Source organism: Xyrauchen texanus, chromosome 2, assembly GCF_025860055.1.
Source record: "Xyrauchen texanus isolate HMW12.3.18 chromosome 2, RBS_HiC_50CHRs, whole genome shotgun sequence".
Classification (NCBI taxonomy): Eukaryota; Metazoa; Chordata; class Actinopteri; order Cypriniformes; family Catostomidae; genus Xyrauchen; species Xyrauchen texanus.
This window is the reverse complement of record NC_068277.1, coordinates 61,939,262-61,956,589: the sequence shown is the minus strand read 5'-3', so window position 1 is coordinate 61,956,589 and position 17,328 is coordinate 61,939,262. Positions and strand designations below refer to the sequence as shown.

The window sequence follows — 17,328 nt, the reverse complement described above, 5'->3', positions numbered from 1 at the left end:
CTCTCTCTCTCTCTGCCAGACTGCTACACCCTGTCCCACTCACAAAGACACTCACAACTAAACTGCATCTTCACACACATGAACACTTAAACCTCAAACCTCATTCCCAACACTTGCTTTCATGAATGCCTCAGTTTGTATGTGTATACTGTACATGTCAACACAGTAAATAGTGTCTAGTGTGTGTGTGTGTGTGTGTGTGTGTGCGGTCTGATGCAGGAAGTCCTCGACAGCCTCAAAACAGTTATCACTCTATGGACATTATAATCATAATTTCACATAATTTCAGCATCACATGTCCAGTAATCTAGCATGTTCTGTATTGTACTAATATGAGAAGTGTTTGTAAAGCGGCGAGTTCACATGAGATGAGGGGAATACCTCATCCTCACCACTGCTGCAAGTATCCTTTACAAACATTTGCCGTGGTGACAATAGTTTAATATGCCATGTTCTTCAAACAGTGTTAAGAATTATTCTGTCAATGTATTTACGTGGCTCATGCTTCACCGCCACTTTTCGTTCAAACAAAGAGAGTTCAATTCCTCTCGACTCTGCTCTGAAACGAGTCACTGAATAATCTCGGAGAGAAAGTCTACATTGAGTTGTGCATACAGAAGTAAAAACACTCTTTACTCGCGGGAACTTCTCGATTTATTTGAGAGTCGCTTTAGATAAATGCGTGAACTGAATGAACAACTGAACTGAAGAGACTCACCATGATTCACTCGGTCATCCGGACTACATCACTCTTGATTCTGTTTCTGAACATCCACAAACACACAATCCCTTTAACCGAGATTAAACCGTTGCCTCAGAGTTTTGTGACAGTGTGAAATCCAGGAGTCTGATGGTGGAGAGAGAGAGCGAGAGAGAGAGAGAGAGTGAGTCACTCCCAGGGCTGGACTGGCAATCTGGCATAGGCCTACCGGGCATTTTCTCGGTGGGGAAAATTTCCCGCTGTGGGGCCGATCAGGGGCGGACAGGCCATCGTGAGAACCGAGCGGGCCGGTGGGTCGCCGCAAAAAGTGCCGAATGTGCCGCGATAAGCAAAACTGAGCCGGCGCGTTATGCAGAACGGACCACGGAGCCGCGATATGCAGAAAGGGACAGAGAACACACACACATTCCCAGTCCAGCCTTGGTCACTCCCATCTGCTCCACAACACTACAGTGAGTTTCAATCATTCCACTCTCTCTCCTGCCATCAAAACTTTTCCTTTGCAAATAATCTACACCGATCAGCCACAACATTAAAAGCACCTGCCTAATATTGTGTGGGTCCCCATCCTGCAGCCAAAACAGCAACAACCCACATCACAATTGTACATTGACCAGTGAGTGGTTATCTGTGTTACTGTAGACTTTGTCCGTTCAAACCAGTCGGGTCATTCTCTGTTGACCTCTCTCATCAACAAGACATTTCCGTCCACAGAACTGACCCTCACTGGATGTTTTTTTTTTTTTGGCAGCATTCAGAGTAAATTCTGAGTTGGCTGATTAGATAATCACATGGATGATTGTTGGTGCCAGACGGGCTGGTTTGAGTATTTCTGTAACTGCTGATCTGATTCTGAGATGCCGGTTGGCACTGTTTTGGTGGCACAAGGGGGACCTCATTTAATGTTGTGGCTGATCTGAGTATATCTATATCATTTTTATACTGGCGGCCAAAAGTTTGGAATTATGTACAGATTTTGCTGTTTCGGAAGAAAATTGGTACTTTAATTCACCAAAGTGGCATTCAACTGAACACAAAGTATATTCAGCACATTACTGATGTATAAATCAGCACCATCACTTTTTAAAAAAAGTCATTTTTGATCAGATCTAGACAGCACCATCACTCCAACACCTTATCCTTGAGTAATCATGAGAAATTGATCATTTGGTGCTAGAAAATCACTTTCCATTATATAGTGAAATTAAGCTTAACATTGTCTTTGTCTTAAGGTCAATATTAGGTCAAAAATGGCCAAAAAGAAACCACTTTCTCTAGAAACTCATCAGTCAATTATTGTTTTGAGGAATGAAGGCTATACAATGCTTGAAATTGAAATAGATTTCATACAAAGGTGTAACTTTAGTCTGCAAAGACAAAATACAACTGTCTCTAAGAAGGGCAGAACGAGATGTGGAAGACCAGATGTACAACTAAACAAGAGGATAAGTACATCAGAGTCTCTAGTTTGAGAAATAGATGCCTCACATGTCCTCCTCTGACAGCTTCATTGAATTCTACCCGCTCAACACCAGTTTCATGTACAACAGTAAAGAGAAGACTCAGGGTGCAGGACTTATGGGAAGAATTGCAAAGAAAATGCCACTTTTGAAACAGAAAAACAAAAAGAAAAGGTTTGAGTGGGCAAAGAAACACAGACATTGGACAACAGATAATTGGAAAAGAGTGTTACGGATCTTAACCCCATTGAGCTTTTGTGGGATCAGTTAGACTGTAAGGTGCGTGAGAAGCGCTCGACAAGACAGTCACACCTATGGCAAGTGCTACAGGAAGTGTGGGGTGAAAGGTCACCCGAGTATCTGGACAAACTGACCGCTGGAATAACAAGGATCTGTAAATATGTCATTGCTGCATATGAAAGATTTGATGAGAACACTTTGAAGTAGTTTAAGAAGTTTTGAATTTTTTTTCCAAATTGTAATAGTAATTTTTCATGTTATTAATGTCCTGACTATACAGTGTGATCAGTTGAATGCCACTTTGGTTAATAAAAGTATACATTTCTTCCCATGAGAGCAAAATCTGTACATTATTCCAAACTGCCAGTGTGTGTATATATAAACCAGTAGCTAATAGAAACACATAAAATTGCCTCCATCTAGTGGTCAAAAACAGGTATAGATTATAGAAGAAGTGAAGGAAATAATGTAGAGGAAGAGTTAATACAAAAATGAAAATACTGTCATCATTTACTCCCCCACACACACACACACATTGTTAATATCAAATTCAGTCTCAAGCTATTTCTTTAAAAGGTTAGAATCTCTAAAGGGTCAATAATTGCCAATGCTGTGATATTGTGACACTGTGATGCTGTTTAGTAATTTCCCATATTTCGATAAATGCTTCTGTAAGATTTATTTTGCCACAACGGTTTACAGAGAATAACACTGTATACAAACTAGAAAGATTGATGAAACCGTTGAACTGTCTCCATCTGGTGTTGGAAAATAGATAAAAAAGGACAATTTTGGTCAGCATTCATCACAGATTCAAAGAGTATAATTTATTTTCACATACAATACAGGTTTAGTTTGTGAAATTGGTTGATTTATACATATATACTCACAATCTAGGAGGAACTTCTTAGCGACATCTTCCAGTTATTATCACAAGTTCAATGCTAAATGCCTTAAAGGAGTTTATATTAAAAATAGAAAATCACATTTTCCACGATCTTTGAAATAAAACTTAAAAATTAAATGTACTATGAAAATGTACTATATCATTCAGAACTCCAGTCTGATAAGACCATTATTTGGGGAAAAAAAGTATCTTTCCAAAAGCATACAATACTTACCAAAGTATACAATGTGGACAAAAAGGATGTGGCTAAATCCCAAAGTGTATAATATGGTCTTGTATAAGTATACAAGAAATAATTACAAATAATAATAGCATGGTTGTTTTGATTCAAATTAATTTTGGGTTAAATGGCCCTAACACTTGGGACAAAAGACTATAGTGATCTAGTATAGATAGGGACAAATGTTATAAGGCAAAACGTGTTAACTTATGTGCAAATACTTTTGAGACAGCACTATGCTTTTTTGAGTTACAAATTAAGATAATACAAAATAGCCACTTTAGAAAGGGTGCACAATTTCCTGTTTATTTCAATCACATTTGGAATTTCATAACATCTTAAGGATTCCAATAACCAATGAAATTTGTCTAAAAAAATAATAATAAAACAAATAAATAATTCTCATTAGCTACACAAATTTGCAACTTTTTAAAGTAATGAAATATGGTGGGTTTTTTTCCAGCTATTTAGTGTTTGGGGAAAAAATCTAATCAAAAGTGCCCTTTACCCATTGAACTCTATATTATGACCTAAATGCAAACATTGTCAAAACCTGTTGACCAGGCATTTAATGTGATGCAGGTGAATAGTAATCATTTTAAATATTATTATGCCAGGCAATAGTTTTTAATCTTACTATGATCTCTTCCTGTATCTTTACATTAGAAACATTTCTGAAAATACAGAATTAGATGAAGTACATACTCTGTAATGCTTATAATCTCAAACACATTTAAGCAGTTATGCCTTTTTCATTAACAAGCAAATGCAATGCTATTCAATTATGGCAATACAATTGTAACAATAATGGCAATACACACATTGTTATGAAATAACATTGTGATGGCTTTATTAAAGACCAGTATATATATATATATATATATATATATATATATATATATAACACTTCAATAAACAACAATTATTAAATTGAAATAATATACGTAATACAAGAAAAAACAGCAATACAATGGTATGATTGTATTAACTAGAACTTTTCAGTTGCGGTATAGTGAAATGTTTTTTTTCTTTGTGATTAGGGCTAGGTTTAGGCAGGGGTGGAAAGAGTACTGAAAAATCATACTCAAGTAGAAGTACTGTTACTTCCCAAAAGATTTAGTGTGAGTAGAGTAAAAGTAGCTGTCCCAAAAAGTACTCAAGTAAGAGTAAAAGAGTAGGGTGGAAACGTGGAAGGCGGAGCCATTGGATGCTTGAGGGGTAAAGCCGTGGAAGGCGGAGCCATGGTAGGCTCGAGGGGCAAAGCCGTGGAAAGTGGAGCAAAGTCTCAGAAGTGACCTCCGTGGTCATGGACATGGACAGTCTCGGGAGTAACCTCTGTGGTCGTGGGCATGGTCTGAGACTTAGGAACGGCCTCTGTGGTCGTGGGCGTAGACTGAGACTCACGAATGACCTCTGTGGTAGTGGGCATAGGCGGAGGCTCAGAGACGACCTCTGTGGTTGTGAACATGGGCATAGTCTCGGGAACGACCTCTGTGGTCATAGGCATGGACATAGTCTCGGGAATGGCCTCTGTGGTCGTGAACACTGGCAGAGACTTGGAAATTACCTCTGTGGTCGTGAACACTGGCAGAGACTTGGAAACGACCCCTGTGGTCATGAACACTGGTAGAGACTTGGAAACAACCTCTGTGGTCGTGAACATGGGCATAGTCTCGGGAACGACCTCTGTGGTCATAGGCATGGACATAGTCTCGGGAATGGCCTCTGTGGTCGTGAACACTGGCAGAGACTTGGAAATTACCTCTGTGGTCGTGAACACTGGCAGAGACTTGGAAACAACCTCTGTGGTCATGAACACTGGTAGAGACTTGGAAACAACCTCTGTGGTCGTGAACACTGGCAGAGACTTGGAAATGACCTCTGTAGTCATGGGCAGAGATTCGGGAATGACCTCCGTGGTCATGAAAACTGAGAGAGACAGGCTCTAGGGCAGACGATGCTGGCAAAGCAGGCTCTGTGACAGACAAAGCTTCCAGCTCATTGGCTGTTGCAGGCGTGGGCGTTGGCTTGTTGGCCGTGGCAGGTGTGGGTGTCGGCCTTGGCAGGTGTGGGCGTTGGCTCATTGCCCGTGGCAGGCGAGGGCATTGGCTTGTTGGCCGTGGCAGGCAGGAGTACTGACAAGCTGTGAGGAATGGTCTTTGTGACCCTACACATCGACATCAATAGTGTGTAATTCAACTTGGAGACTTCAAGCAGGTAGTCGTGGAAGGCAAGGCTATGACATGGCATGGAACCAACTCAGACTTGATTGGGACATGGTGCGGAGCAGACTTAGACTTGACTGGAACATAGCATGGAGCAGATTCAAACTTGACAGGGACATGGAATGGAGCAGGCTGAGCCATGGCTGTGACAGGGCACAGAGCAGATGGAGGCATGGCTGTGACATGGCATGGAGCGGACTCAGGCATGGAAGACTTGGAAACCAGAATCAGGATTGATTGAAGAGGATCAGATGAAGTGAATGTCTCTAATATTAACTCAACATGCAGTGCATCCGAAAAGTATTAACAGCACTTCACAACACATTTTGTTATGTTACAGCCTTATTTCAAAATGGATTAAATTCATTATTTTCCTCAAAATTCTACAATAATACCCCATAATGACAATGACAAAGATCCTGTTTCCACTGATCATCCTTGAGATGTTTCTACAACTTGATTGGAGTCCATCTGTGGTAAATTCAGTTGATTGGACATGATTTGGAAAGGCACACATCTGTCTATATAAGGTTCCACAGTTAAAAGTTCATGTCAGAGCACAAACCAAGCCATGAAGTCCAAGGAATTGTCTGTAGACCTCCGAGACAGGATTGTATTGAGGCACAGATCTGCAGCATTGAAGGTCCCAATGAGCACAGTGGCCTCCATCATCCATAAATGGAAGAAGTTTGGAACCACCAGGACTTGAGCTGGCCGACCGGCCAAACTGAGCAATCAGGGGAGAAGGGCCTTAGTCAGGGAGGTGACCAAGAACCCGATGGTCACTCTGACAGAGCTCCAGCATTTCTCTGTGGAGAGAGGAGAACCTTCCAGAAGAACAACCATCTCTGCAGCACTCCACCAATCAGGTCTGTATGGTAGAGTGGCTCAGTAAAAGGCACAGTATTCCTCCCACGTGTAATCTCCGGTCGCCGACAACTCCCTCCACTGGTGTGCAATGAGACCGATAGAGTACATGGACTTCAGGGTTGAGTTGTAAAAGTCTGTGCACTTGGAAAGGACACAAAACAGGTGGGAATATTCCAGGACAGGTAAATTCCCTCGGGTCAACTGAATGAAGGGTTCAATTTCGGTAGGTCAGTTGCTCTGTTACGAGGAGGGAGGTCACAGGAGCAGGATCTAAATGCAGCTTAAAAGTATTTAATAAAATAAACAAAGTACAGATTAACGGTAAAAACACAGGAACAGAGAAAACATTAACAATGGGAACGGGTCAAGAACATGAGGTCAAAACACATAACAACTGATAAAGAACAAGCAAACAACAGGGCATTATATACACAATGACAAATTAGTTAAGGAAACACAGGTGTTGAGGGCAAGGTATTATTGTAAGTGTAGTCCATGGGAAACAGATGACAGGGGCAAAAGACAAGGCAAACAACAGAGAATCATAACATTGTTGTACACTTTGATAAATAAAAGTCCACTTTGGGAACTATGGTTTCAAATTCTATATCCCTGGATTGCTTTGCCTGAATAATAACTTTAAGGTATATTTTTATCGCTCATGTTTTGTGTGTTTTGTCAACAGTTTTGTAACTTGAGAGACTGAGCGTGATCCAAATATATTTTCTACCAATTATGGAAGGTTTTCTAGAAACATTATACATTAAATATATATTATTTTTTTTAGAGTTATAAGCTATTACTTTTGGGAATGCCATTTAATCATGAATTCCTTAAAAATGCCTTCAGGGTGTAAGACATGAGTTTAGAAATATGATTAAAATCACATATTCTGTGGGTCACATGATACGCTGTGAGGAGAAGCAGTGTGATAGCCGAGCTCCCTGATCGTTTTCGGCAAAGTCTCGTTAATAATGATCTAATGTCCTGAACAAAAGCGTGAATTGTGTGCTGAGAATTTCCTTTTCTGATTTGTGGTCTTTATCTCCAGGCAGCAAGAGTATTCTCCACTCAAAACCAAAAAAGAAGACGCCGGTTAAGTGGCCTGCGCAAACACAATTTAACATGGTGTCAGTTACTGATGTTCTGATGTACTGATTGCCCAAATCAGCGAAGGGGTGATTGATAACTAAGTTTACTTTGGACAAGAGAATAGATGCAATGACATTTTCCATTAATGCTTTGTGTGAAACGATTACCTCTGCAGAGAAAAAGCTTGACGAAGCTGAGAAACGTATCTCGGATAACGATGACACACTGGTTCAAGTAAGTAAATGATTAGCCTGAATGGAAAGTTGCCTTAAGACTGCACTCAAAAGATTGGAAGACAAGAGAACAGGTCTCGGCGCTGTAAAATCAAGATTATCAATCTCCCTGAAGGCACAGAGGGGAGAAATCCAAAATACTTTTTTGAGACCTGGCTGCCCATCCTGCTGAAGCTGGATACTAAAAAGGGCTGAGTCAAAATTGAACGCACACCGCACCGCACCGCAGCCCAGCACAACGCCACATGGATAAAGGTGGTAAGCTGAGGGTGGTCTACATTCATCTACACCATTACGAAGATAAATATGCCATAATGCAAAAGTTAGGAAATTACAGCAGCTCATGTTCGAGGATGATTGAGTTCACATCTTCGAGGACTTCTCGCCGGGTGTCCAGTCTAAGAGTTCGGCAAGGTTAAGAAGAGGCCTCTTGAGCTTGGCATCACTTGCATGAAGATGTTCCCTGCAACTCTGAAGATTTCTTCAACTCTTCAACGAATAATTTCCCAAAAATTGTTTAAGTCACCGAACGTTGTGGCTGAATTCCTGGATGGAATACATCTAGATAACCTGAAGATTTCTTCAACTCTTCAACGATTAATCCACACAAATGATGGTAAAAAGGGGGATTTTCTGAGGAGGGCCCTCAACATCACTTATGTGCTAAAGATGGACCTTATATTCAAGATTTGAAGACTTTGCCAAGGTTTGGAGAGTTCAACTTCCTATCTCTTCTGCTAAAGTCAATGTTAGTGAGTGTTTAGGCAAGGAGAAGGTTGTCTGTCACCTTTCCCTTAATTTGGTTGGGAGGGTTTAATTGTTTTATTTAGTTCTTGAAGTATTTATGATGTTCACATTCATGTTTATTTTTGGGGAAATATATATATATATGTATATATTTCTTTCCTTTTACATTATGACGGCTGTGAACGAATACATAGTGCTGTATTTTGGGCTTGCACTTGTATGTCAATTATTTCTTAGGACTAAATTTAAATGACTTTCTCTTCTATCAGAGTCTGCTCTTGGTATGTAAAAATAGTTAACAATTTTTCTTAAGTTACTTGAAGAATGAAAATGTGTACATTGCATTGTTTCAAGAAACACATATGACTGATAAAAAACATGAATCGCTAAGGAGAGAATGAGTTGGGCAGGTGTAATATTAATACCAATTTTAGTACAAGCAATTAAAGGCATCATAAGTGATCTGAATTTTGTTGATGTTTGGCACACATTTCACGCCTTAGATAAAGACTTTTTATTCACATCCTCAAAATTCTTATTCTAGAATGATTAGTTTATTAGATAATTGTAAGACTGGTTCAGTTCATATGTCAGACTATCCACCTATCTTTTTAGATTGTGTATTATTGGATATTTCTATAAGCAGGACATTCTGGAGATTTCACCCTTTACTTTTAAATGACCCAGAGTTAAAAAAAAAAAAATGGAATCAGATTTTCTTTTATTTATTTTTTTAATAAATGACTCATCTGATTTCAACACAGAAGTCTTGTGGGATACAGCAAAAGCATTTTAAGGGGCTGAATTATTTCTTATTCATCTCATAAGAAGAAACATTATTTGTTACAGCAGCAACAATTTGAGGATAATTTAAAAGACACAGAAAATTAGCAAAAATCCAACCCAACTGAATTCAATCTAAAGAAAATAAATAGTTTAAAAGCTGCACTTAATTCTATGATGTCAGATTGCCACGATGATGACAACACAGAGGGTACCCAAATGCTGGGACTTTGCAAAAATAAAACAGTAACCAATGTATCCAAAAATGGAACAGAAGAAAAAGGTACAAGCCAAAACAAAGATCTAAAACAAACAGAAATAACTTCAATAGAGAACAATCATGGGTTGAAGACAAACAGGATAGAGACTGGAATATCTCTGAAGTCTAGACAGAGAGTGCTGGGCATGTATGTGTATATGTAGTGTGTGTGTGCTGATTAGTGAATGGGGAACATGTGTGGAGTACTGATTAGTCAGTGGGGAACAGGTGTGGAGGGAAAACGTGGTTCAATTGTCCGGGAAGGTATCAGGGAGAGCAGAGACTGATGAGGGCATGACCATACCCCCCCCCCCCCCCCACCACCACCACAGACTGATCTGGAGGCCTGGAACTCCCGACGCTGTGGTCTAACCTGCGGACAAGGATTGGTCTGGGTGATTCAGGTGGAATTCAGTGAGGAAGGCCGGGTCGAGGATATTGTCTTTGCGAACACATGACTGCTCCTCAAGACCATACCCCTCCCAGTCCACAAGGTACTACGACCGGCTCTGCCGACACCAAGAGTCCACAAGGGTCCTGACTGCATACACCGGACCATCCTCCAGGAGCACCGGCAGAGGAGGGGTACACTACTCATTTGAATCAGGAGAGGAAGGAGAGAGAGAAAGCTGGTTAGTTTTTAATAATGAGATATGGAAGGTGGGTGCGATACAATAGTGTGGAGGGAGTTGGATACGGTAAGTGATTGTGTAGCATATGTAGACCTATGTAGCGGGGACTTTTTTGATGATAGTTGGAGTTTGATGTCTTGGGTGGAGAGCCACATGTCTGCGATTGCCGGGTATCGGCGTGAGATTTCTGCCTCCCGATAGCTCACTGAAGGCAGATGTGGGTTTCCAGACCCTCTCACTAGTCTTAAACCAGTAGTCTACAGCTGGAAACTCGGATGGCTCACCCGATCAGGGAGCGGAGGTTGGTAGCAAAGGATGCACTGAAAGGAGGTGAGTCCCATGGAGGGATGGTACAGGGAGTTCTGGGAATACTCTGCCCATGGGAGGAAGCGGCTCCAATCATGCTGGTTCTGGTTGCAGAAGGTCCTAAGGAATCTGCCTATCTCCTGGATCTGTCTCTCTGTTTGGCCATTAGTCTGAGGATGGTACCCAGATGATAGGCTGACTCCAAGGCACTCCACACTCTAAATGTGAAATGTGGTCTCCTGTCTGACACTATATCTTCTTGAAGGCTGCAATTTGGGAAGATTTGATGGAAGAGTGCTTCCGCAATCTCAAGTGCCATTGAGAGACCTTTGAGTGGGATGAGACAGCATGCTTTGGAGAAACAATGAACTGCAACCACAATGAACTTGAAGCTACCAGAAGAGGGAAGGTTGGTGGTGAAATCCACCCCCATATGAGACCAGGGTCTGTGGGGAACAGGTAGAGGTTCCAGCCTCCCTGCAGGCAGATGTCAAGTGACCTTGGAGATGGCACACTCCGGACAGGTGAGAACATAGTCAGCAAAGTCCAGAGGAAGATGGGGCCACCAGTAAGGGTTCCGGGTCAGTTCCAGTGTCTGTGTGACTCCTGGGGGGATCAGAACCAGGATTTGAGTGTAGCCATTCCAAGAGAGGATGACTAAATGGCTTACAATAGGCACGCTATTGTGGTTGTGTGGACAGTTCACTGGAGCATGGTCGGTCTTAATGGCCTGGGCGTCTCCTGATCGACAGTCCTCTGAATTGGGCACACAAGCATGAAAGGAAGAAGGATGAGCTCAGGAGATGAGGAGGGCAAGTCCAGTGAGTGCAGATGGGAGAGAGCATCTGCTCTGATGTTTTTGTACAAGGTCTGTTTGTGACAGTGTAGTGGAATTGTGTGACGAAGAGTGCCCAGCAGACCTGATTAGGGAACAGCCTTTTGGCAGACCAGAGGTATTCGATGTCGTGGTGGTCGGTGATGACTTCAAAGGGGTGCTGGGCCGCTCTAACAAAATCAAAAAGAAAGCACAGGGATTGAACTTGGTAGGAGTTCCATGCTGTTGGGGGAGCTCCGGATCAGGGTCCTTGAGGATCGGGGCACTGGTGAAGCCAGTCTTGAGCAACTTGAAGGCTTGCGTGGTTTCGGGCGACCTTGGAAGGACTTTGGGCTTGTTCTTCAGCAGGTTGGTGAAAGGAGCAGCCACACCGCTGAAGTTGCGGATGAACCACCAATAAAATTTGGCAAAGCAGAGGAAGTGCTTTCATTCCTTGGTGGTGGTAGTTGAGGCCAGGATGTGATTGCCTGCACTTTCACAAAAACCATCTGCACCCCCTGGGGGGAGATGACATACCTCAGGTAATGGATGGATGACCGGTGAAACTGGCATTTCTTGGCTTTGAGGTATAATTTGTGCTCTTGTAGATGTTGTAGGACCTGCTTGACATGATGGATGTGCTCAAACAAGGATGATGATTAAATGCTGGGGAACTGTCAAGGGATTATTCAGCCCCTGTTTGTTTTGTGTGTCTTCCCTCGTGTTGTTGCAGGTGTGGCGTTAATTACACGGCAGCGTTGCACAGCAACAATCATTATCAGCCGCTGCCTGAATAACGTGATATGTGCATGCTCTCTCCTTTCCCTTTATAAGCAGCCCTTTGTGTGAGTTGTGTTTATATAACAATATAACGATCCGACCAACATCATGGACCCAGCAGGACTCACCAAGATCCAGCAGTTCCTCTCTCATCAGGATTCCCGAGGAGGTCATGTGATTCACCAGGTGAGCTATCGAAGTCATGGCAGCGCATTTCACCGAGCTCTACTCCCTTGTCCGGCGACGGTCATCATATGTCTGTGGGGGACTGCAGTGTGGGAACAGAAACATCCATGTTGCTCTTCGATGCAGTCCTTCACTGAGGAACTGCAGAAGGTCTTCGACCATGCAGTGCATGGCAGAGAAACAGCACATGCTCTAGCCGAACTTCATCAAGGAACGCTATCAGTATCTCAGTATTCCGAGTATACTGAAGACTCTTGATGGACTGGTTGATCTTGCTATTCAAGTGGACACACATCTTCAGCGTCATTCATGTCTAGGATCTACAGCAACTCATGAGCATCTGCCGTATGCTTCATCACCTCCCAGGGTCGTTTTGAGTCAGGTTGCGGTCAGCTAATCATCTGAGGGAGAACCCATGCAGGTGGACAGAGCCCGGTTGTCCCAGGAGGAGAAAAACCACTGATGCACACAAGGTCTGTGTCTCTACTGTGGAGCTCCAGGTCATCAAGCACATTCCCATCCGGTAAAAGACAGAGCCCACCAGTAGCTCAGAGGTTACTGGTGGGTAGTTCATTCCAACAGAAATCCTCACCTTCGACTCTCCTATTGGTACGACTGCAGTGGGGTTCTCTGCATCACTCATGTCAAGCACTAGTTGACTCCGGTGCTGAGGCCAACCTCATTGATGCTTCCCTGGCCAAGGCTCTCAAGATCCCCACTTCTACTCTCAATGTCAAGACTCTGGTCAATACTCTATGCAACACTCAACATATGGAAATAACTGCACCACTGCCTCAAACTTCACTGTCTCCAGTAATCATTCTGAACTCACCTCAATATACATTCCTCACCCCAGTCGTCCTAGGACATTCATGGTTATCTACACACAATCCTCACATTTGGTCTGGTAACACGACTTTGGCTTGGAATACCTTGTGCCATGCTTCTTGTCTTTTGTCTGCACCTTCCTCTGTTTCTTGTTCTGTGTTGCAGGATGAACTGGTGGATGTTTCCAGAGTTCCCATAGAGTACCATGACCTGAGAGGGGTGTTCAGTAAGTCTTGGGCTGCATCTCTTCATCCTCATCGTCCCCATGATTGTGCTATAGAGCTTAAATCAGGTACGTTTCCCCCCAAGGGTGGTTTATACTCTCTCTCGGCTCCTGAAAGGGAGGCCATGGAGAAATACATTTCTTATTCTCAGGCAGCCAAGATCATTCGGCCCTCTTCCTCTCCTGCTGGTGCAGGGTTCTTTTTCATGGATAAGAAGGATGGCTCCCAACGGCCCTGTATTGACAAATGGAGTCTGAATGACATCACCATTAAGAACATCTACACTTTACCGTTGATATCAACAGACTTCGAGCATCTGCAGATTGGCAACTTTTTCACAAAATTGGAACTTTGCAATGCGTATCATTTGGTCTGCATCAGAGAGGGCGACACCCCTAGGGGCACTTTGAGTATCTGGTGATGCCTCTCGGCTTAGACATGCCCCCACAGTCTTCCAGGCATTATTCAATGACGTGCTGAGAGATATGATTGATCAGTTCATTTTTGTCTACCTGGATGACATTCAGATTTTTTCTCATTCTCTCTAGGAACATGTTCAGCACGTCAGACGAGTGCTCCAATGGCTGCTAGAGAATGGGCTTTTTGTCAAGGCAGAGAGTGCGAGTTCCACACTTGATCGGTAACCTTTCTAGGATTCATCGTGTCACCGGAGGCGATTCAGGTAGACCCAGCTAAGATTAAGGTTATGGTAGATTGGCCAACCCCGGATTCTCTCAAGGCCATGAAGAGATTCCACTTTGTTTTTCAACCCCCATTCTTGTTACCCCTGACCCGTCTTGTCAGTTTGTTGTGTAGGTAGATGCGTCAGACATGGGGGTAGGTGTGGTACTCTCCCTCCAATGACAAGATGCATCCGTGCGCCTTTTTCTGCCATCAAATGTCTCCTGCCGAATGTAATTATGACACTGGTAATCGTGAGTTGTTGGCAATCAAGTTAGCCTTGCAGGAGTGGCGCCATTGGTTAGAGGGGTCTGGGGTACATTTCATTGTCTGGACTGATCATAAAAATCTTGAGTACATTCACTACACTAAATGTCTGAACTCCAAGCAAGCCCAGACAGCTCTTTTTTCAGTCAATTACATTTTTCCATCTCTCCTGGTTCCAAAAACATCAAACCGAATGCCTTGTCTCATATTTTTGATAATTCTGAGTGACTAATCTCTCCGGAACCTATCAACCCTGCGAAGTTGGTGGTGGTGGTAGTGTCCTGGGACATTGAGTCGAAGGTCCGCACAGCCTTACAAGGGGTAACGGCCCCGCTTAAAACCCCACTGGGCCATTTGTATGTGATGGATTCTGTCCATCCAGACATTATCCATTGGTGTCTTTCCTCCAAAGTAGCCTGTCATCCTGGAGTTGGGTGCACCCTGGCTCTGGTCAGACTGAGATTTTGGTGATCATGTATGGCCCGTTCGTCAGTTCATGTTTGGTCTTTGCTTGTTCTAAGACTTCCAGTTTGCCCCCAGTGGGACTTCTTCAGCCTCTGTCGGTGCCTTCGAGACCCTTGTCCCATATTGCCCTCAATTTTGTTACTGCCCTCCCTCTACGGGATTTACAATAGTTTTAAACGTAGTTGACTGGTTCTCGAAGGCAGCACATTTAATTCCTCTACCAAAATTACCTTCTGCTACAGAGACTGCTGTCGAATTCATGACCTCCTGACAGACATGGTCTCTGACAGGGGGCCCCAATTTGTTTCCAAATTTTGGAAGGAATTTTGTAGATTATTGGGGGCTACTGTCAGTCTTACTGTACCTCTGGCTTTCATCCTCATAGCAATGGGCAAGCTGAGTGAGCTAATCAGAACCTGGAGAGAACTTTACGGTGTTTGGCTTCCCACAATCCCTCTTCTTGGAGTCAGGAACTTGCGTAGGTGGAGTGCGCAACCAACTTTTTGCCAGTTTCATCCATGGGCCTATCTCCATTTCAGACTAGTTTAGGTTACCAGACACCTGTATTTCCAGCACCAGAACCCGAAGTCGCGGTCCCCTCTGCCCATGCGTTTATCCAGATGTGCCGTTGCACCTGGAAGAGAGCCAGACAGACTCTAATTGAGGTGGGACACCGCACTAAGGCCCAAGCCAATCGCCACCGGTCTAAGCCTCCCATCTACGTTGTAGGTCAAAAGGTGTGGCTTTCTTCTAAGTATATTGCTTTGCATGTTTATCTCCAATAATCTCGCTCCCAAATTTATTGTCCCATTTCCTGTTACTGAGATCCTTAGCCTGGTAACAGTCAATCTCAAATAGCCTCCAGTTTACAGGAGGTTTACCCCACTTTCCACATCTGGACAGGGAAGGTTACGGTCCGGAGGAAAGAAGTTGGGTCACTGCACGGGATATATTTGATCATTCCTTCATTGACAAATTCCACCAACGCCAGATCACCGGCCCTGAGTGCGCCACGTAGGGAGGGGGTACTGTCATGGGATTATTCAGCCCCGGGTTTGTTTTGTGTGTCTTCCCTCATGTTGTTGCGGGTGTGGCATTAATTAATTGTAGGGTCAGATTTAATCCATCATAATATGTGGTTAGGAGAGTTGGTTCGTTCCAACTGTTAGCCACAGCCAGGTTGCAGAAATGCAGGGCATAGTCCACCACAGAAAGGGTGACCTGTTGGAGCCGGGACAACTGCTCACCGGAATTTGTGTGTATATGAAGTGTGTGTGCTGATTAGTGAATGGGGAACTGATATGGAGTCAAGTCAAACCTTTATTTATAGAGCACATTTAAAAGGAACAGAATTTGACCCAAAGTGCATTTCAGATCAAACAAACAAAATTATAAAGAGTGATATAAAAACAGATTGATTTAAAATTAAATATAAAACATTAAATAAAGTTGAAATATGGAAGTGCTGATAGACAGGTGTGGAGGAAATTGGAGTGGATTGTGTCACAATGGCGTGCCAGAGATAAAGTATTAACCAGTCTGTTTTATCAGAAACAAAAACTGTATGAACATAGAAATAAACCATGTAAATACCTACTGTCTTTGGTCTTTTAATAAATCAAAGACAAACTTCAAATGCTATAGCATCTATGAAGGACAGTATAAGTAAATGTTGGTTTGATAATAAAGGGATTCAATTTAGTTTTTGTTAAATTTAATAAAGAATTATATTCTTCAAATAATTCATGCACTAAAGCTAAATTAGGTGTGTTCTTTGTTCAGATAATAATTGCTTTTTGGGGGGTGATGAAGAGGAACTCTCAGAGGCCCTTTCCACAATGCAGGCCACACCCTGGGACTGGATGGTTTCCTGGTTGAACGGTATTAAGTTTTCAGGGCCAATCTTATTCATTATTTAGTAAAAATGTACAAAGACCTGCACAGGCACCCAGACAGCCTTTATAAAGCAAATATTTCACACATTTTTAAAAAGAACAAAGAACATGTCTAATTCCCATAAACTAGGAACATTCTTTCAAAACACACCAAATTAACCCCTTGCTCTAATTTAGAAGATCTTGTAACTACAACCCTATCCACTAATTTAGTTTAATCAGTTTATTCTACTTTCTATAAAAATATATCTAGCTCTGCAGATGCATTTTGGAAGCAATGGCAACATGAGATGTATGTGGAAATTGATGACTCTCTGTGGAGATCAATACTAGAGAATTCATAATATATCCTTACTAGTAACAAAGATAGAGAAACAGTTCAAAGTACTGCATAGGATGCACTTGACACCTGTGATAATGAACAAGTTAGGCAGTACTCCTCCCCTCTGTCCTAAATGTGGTACAGGATTGGGCACATATGTTTTGGGAGTGC

At 42.6% G+C, this 17,328-nt stretch overlaps 1 protein-coding gene across 3 annotated transcripts in view; it reads right to left on the bottom strand.

Annotated features, from left to right (window-relative positions):
• The window catches only part of arhgef40 (Rho guanine nucleotide exchange factor (GEF) 40), a 50,324-nt gene extending 49,249 nt beyond the window's left edge, over nucleotides 1-1,075 (bottom strand). For all 3 annotated transcript variants that reach the window (XM_052145981.1, XM_052145997.1, XM_052145988.1), the window contains exon 1: nucleotides 719-1,075. Coding sequence is in view for 1 of the 3 variants with exons in the window: in XM_052145988.1 (XP_052001948.1) it covers nucleotides 719-721 (3 nt within the window). In the remaining 2 variants the exon portion in view is untranslated. The remainder of the gene's footprint in view (nucleotides 1-718) is intronic.
• Between the last annotated feature and the right edge of the window lie 16,253 nt (nucleotides 1,076-17,328).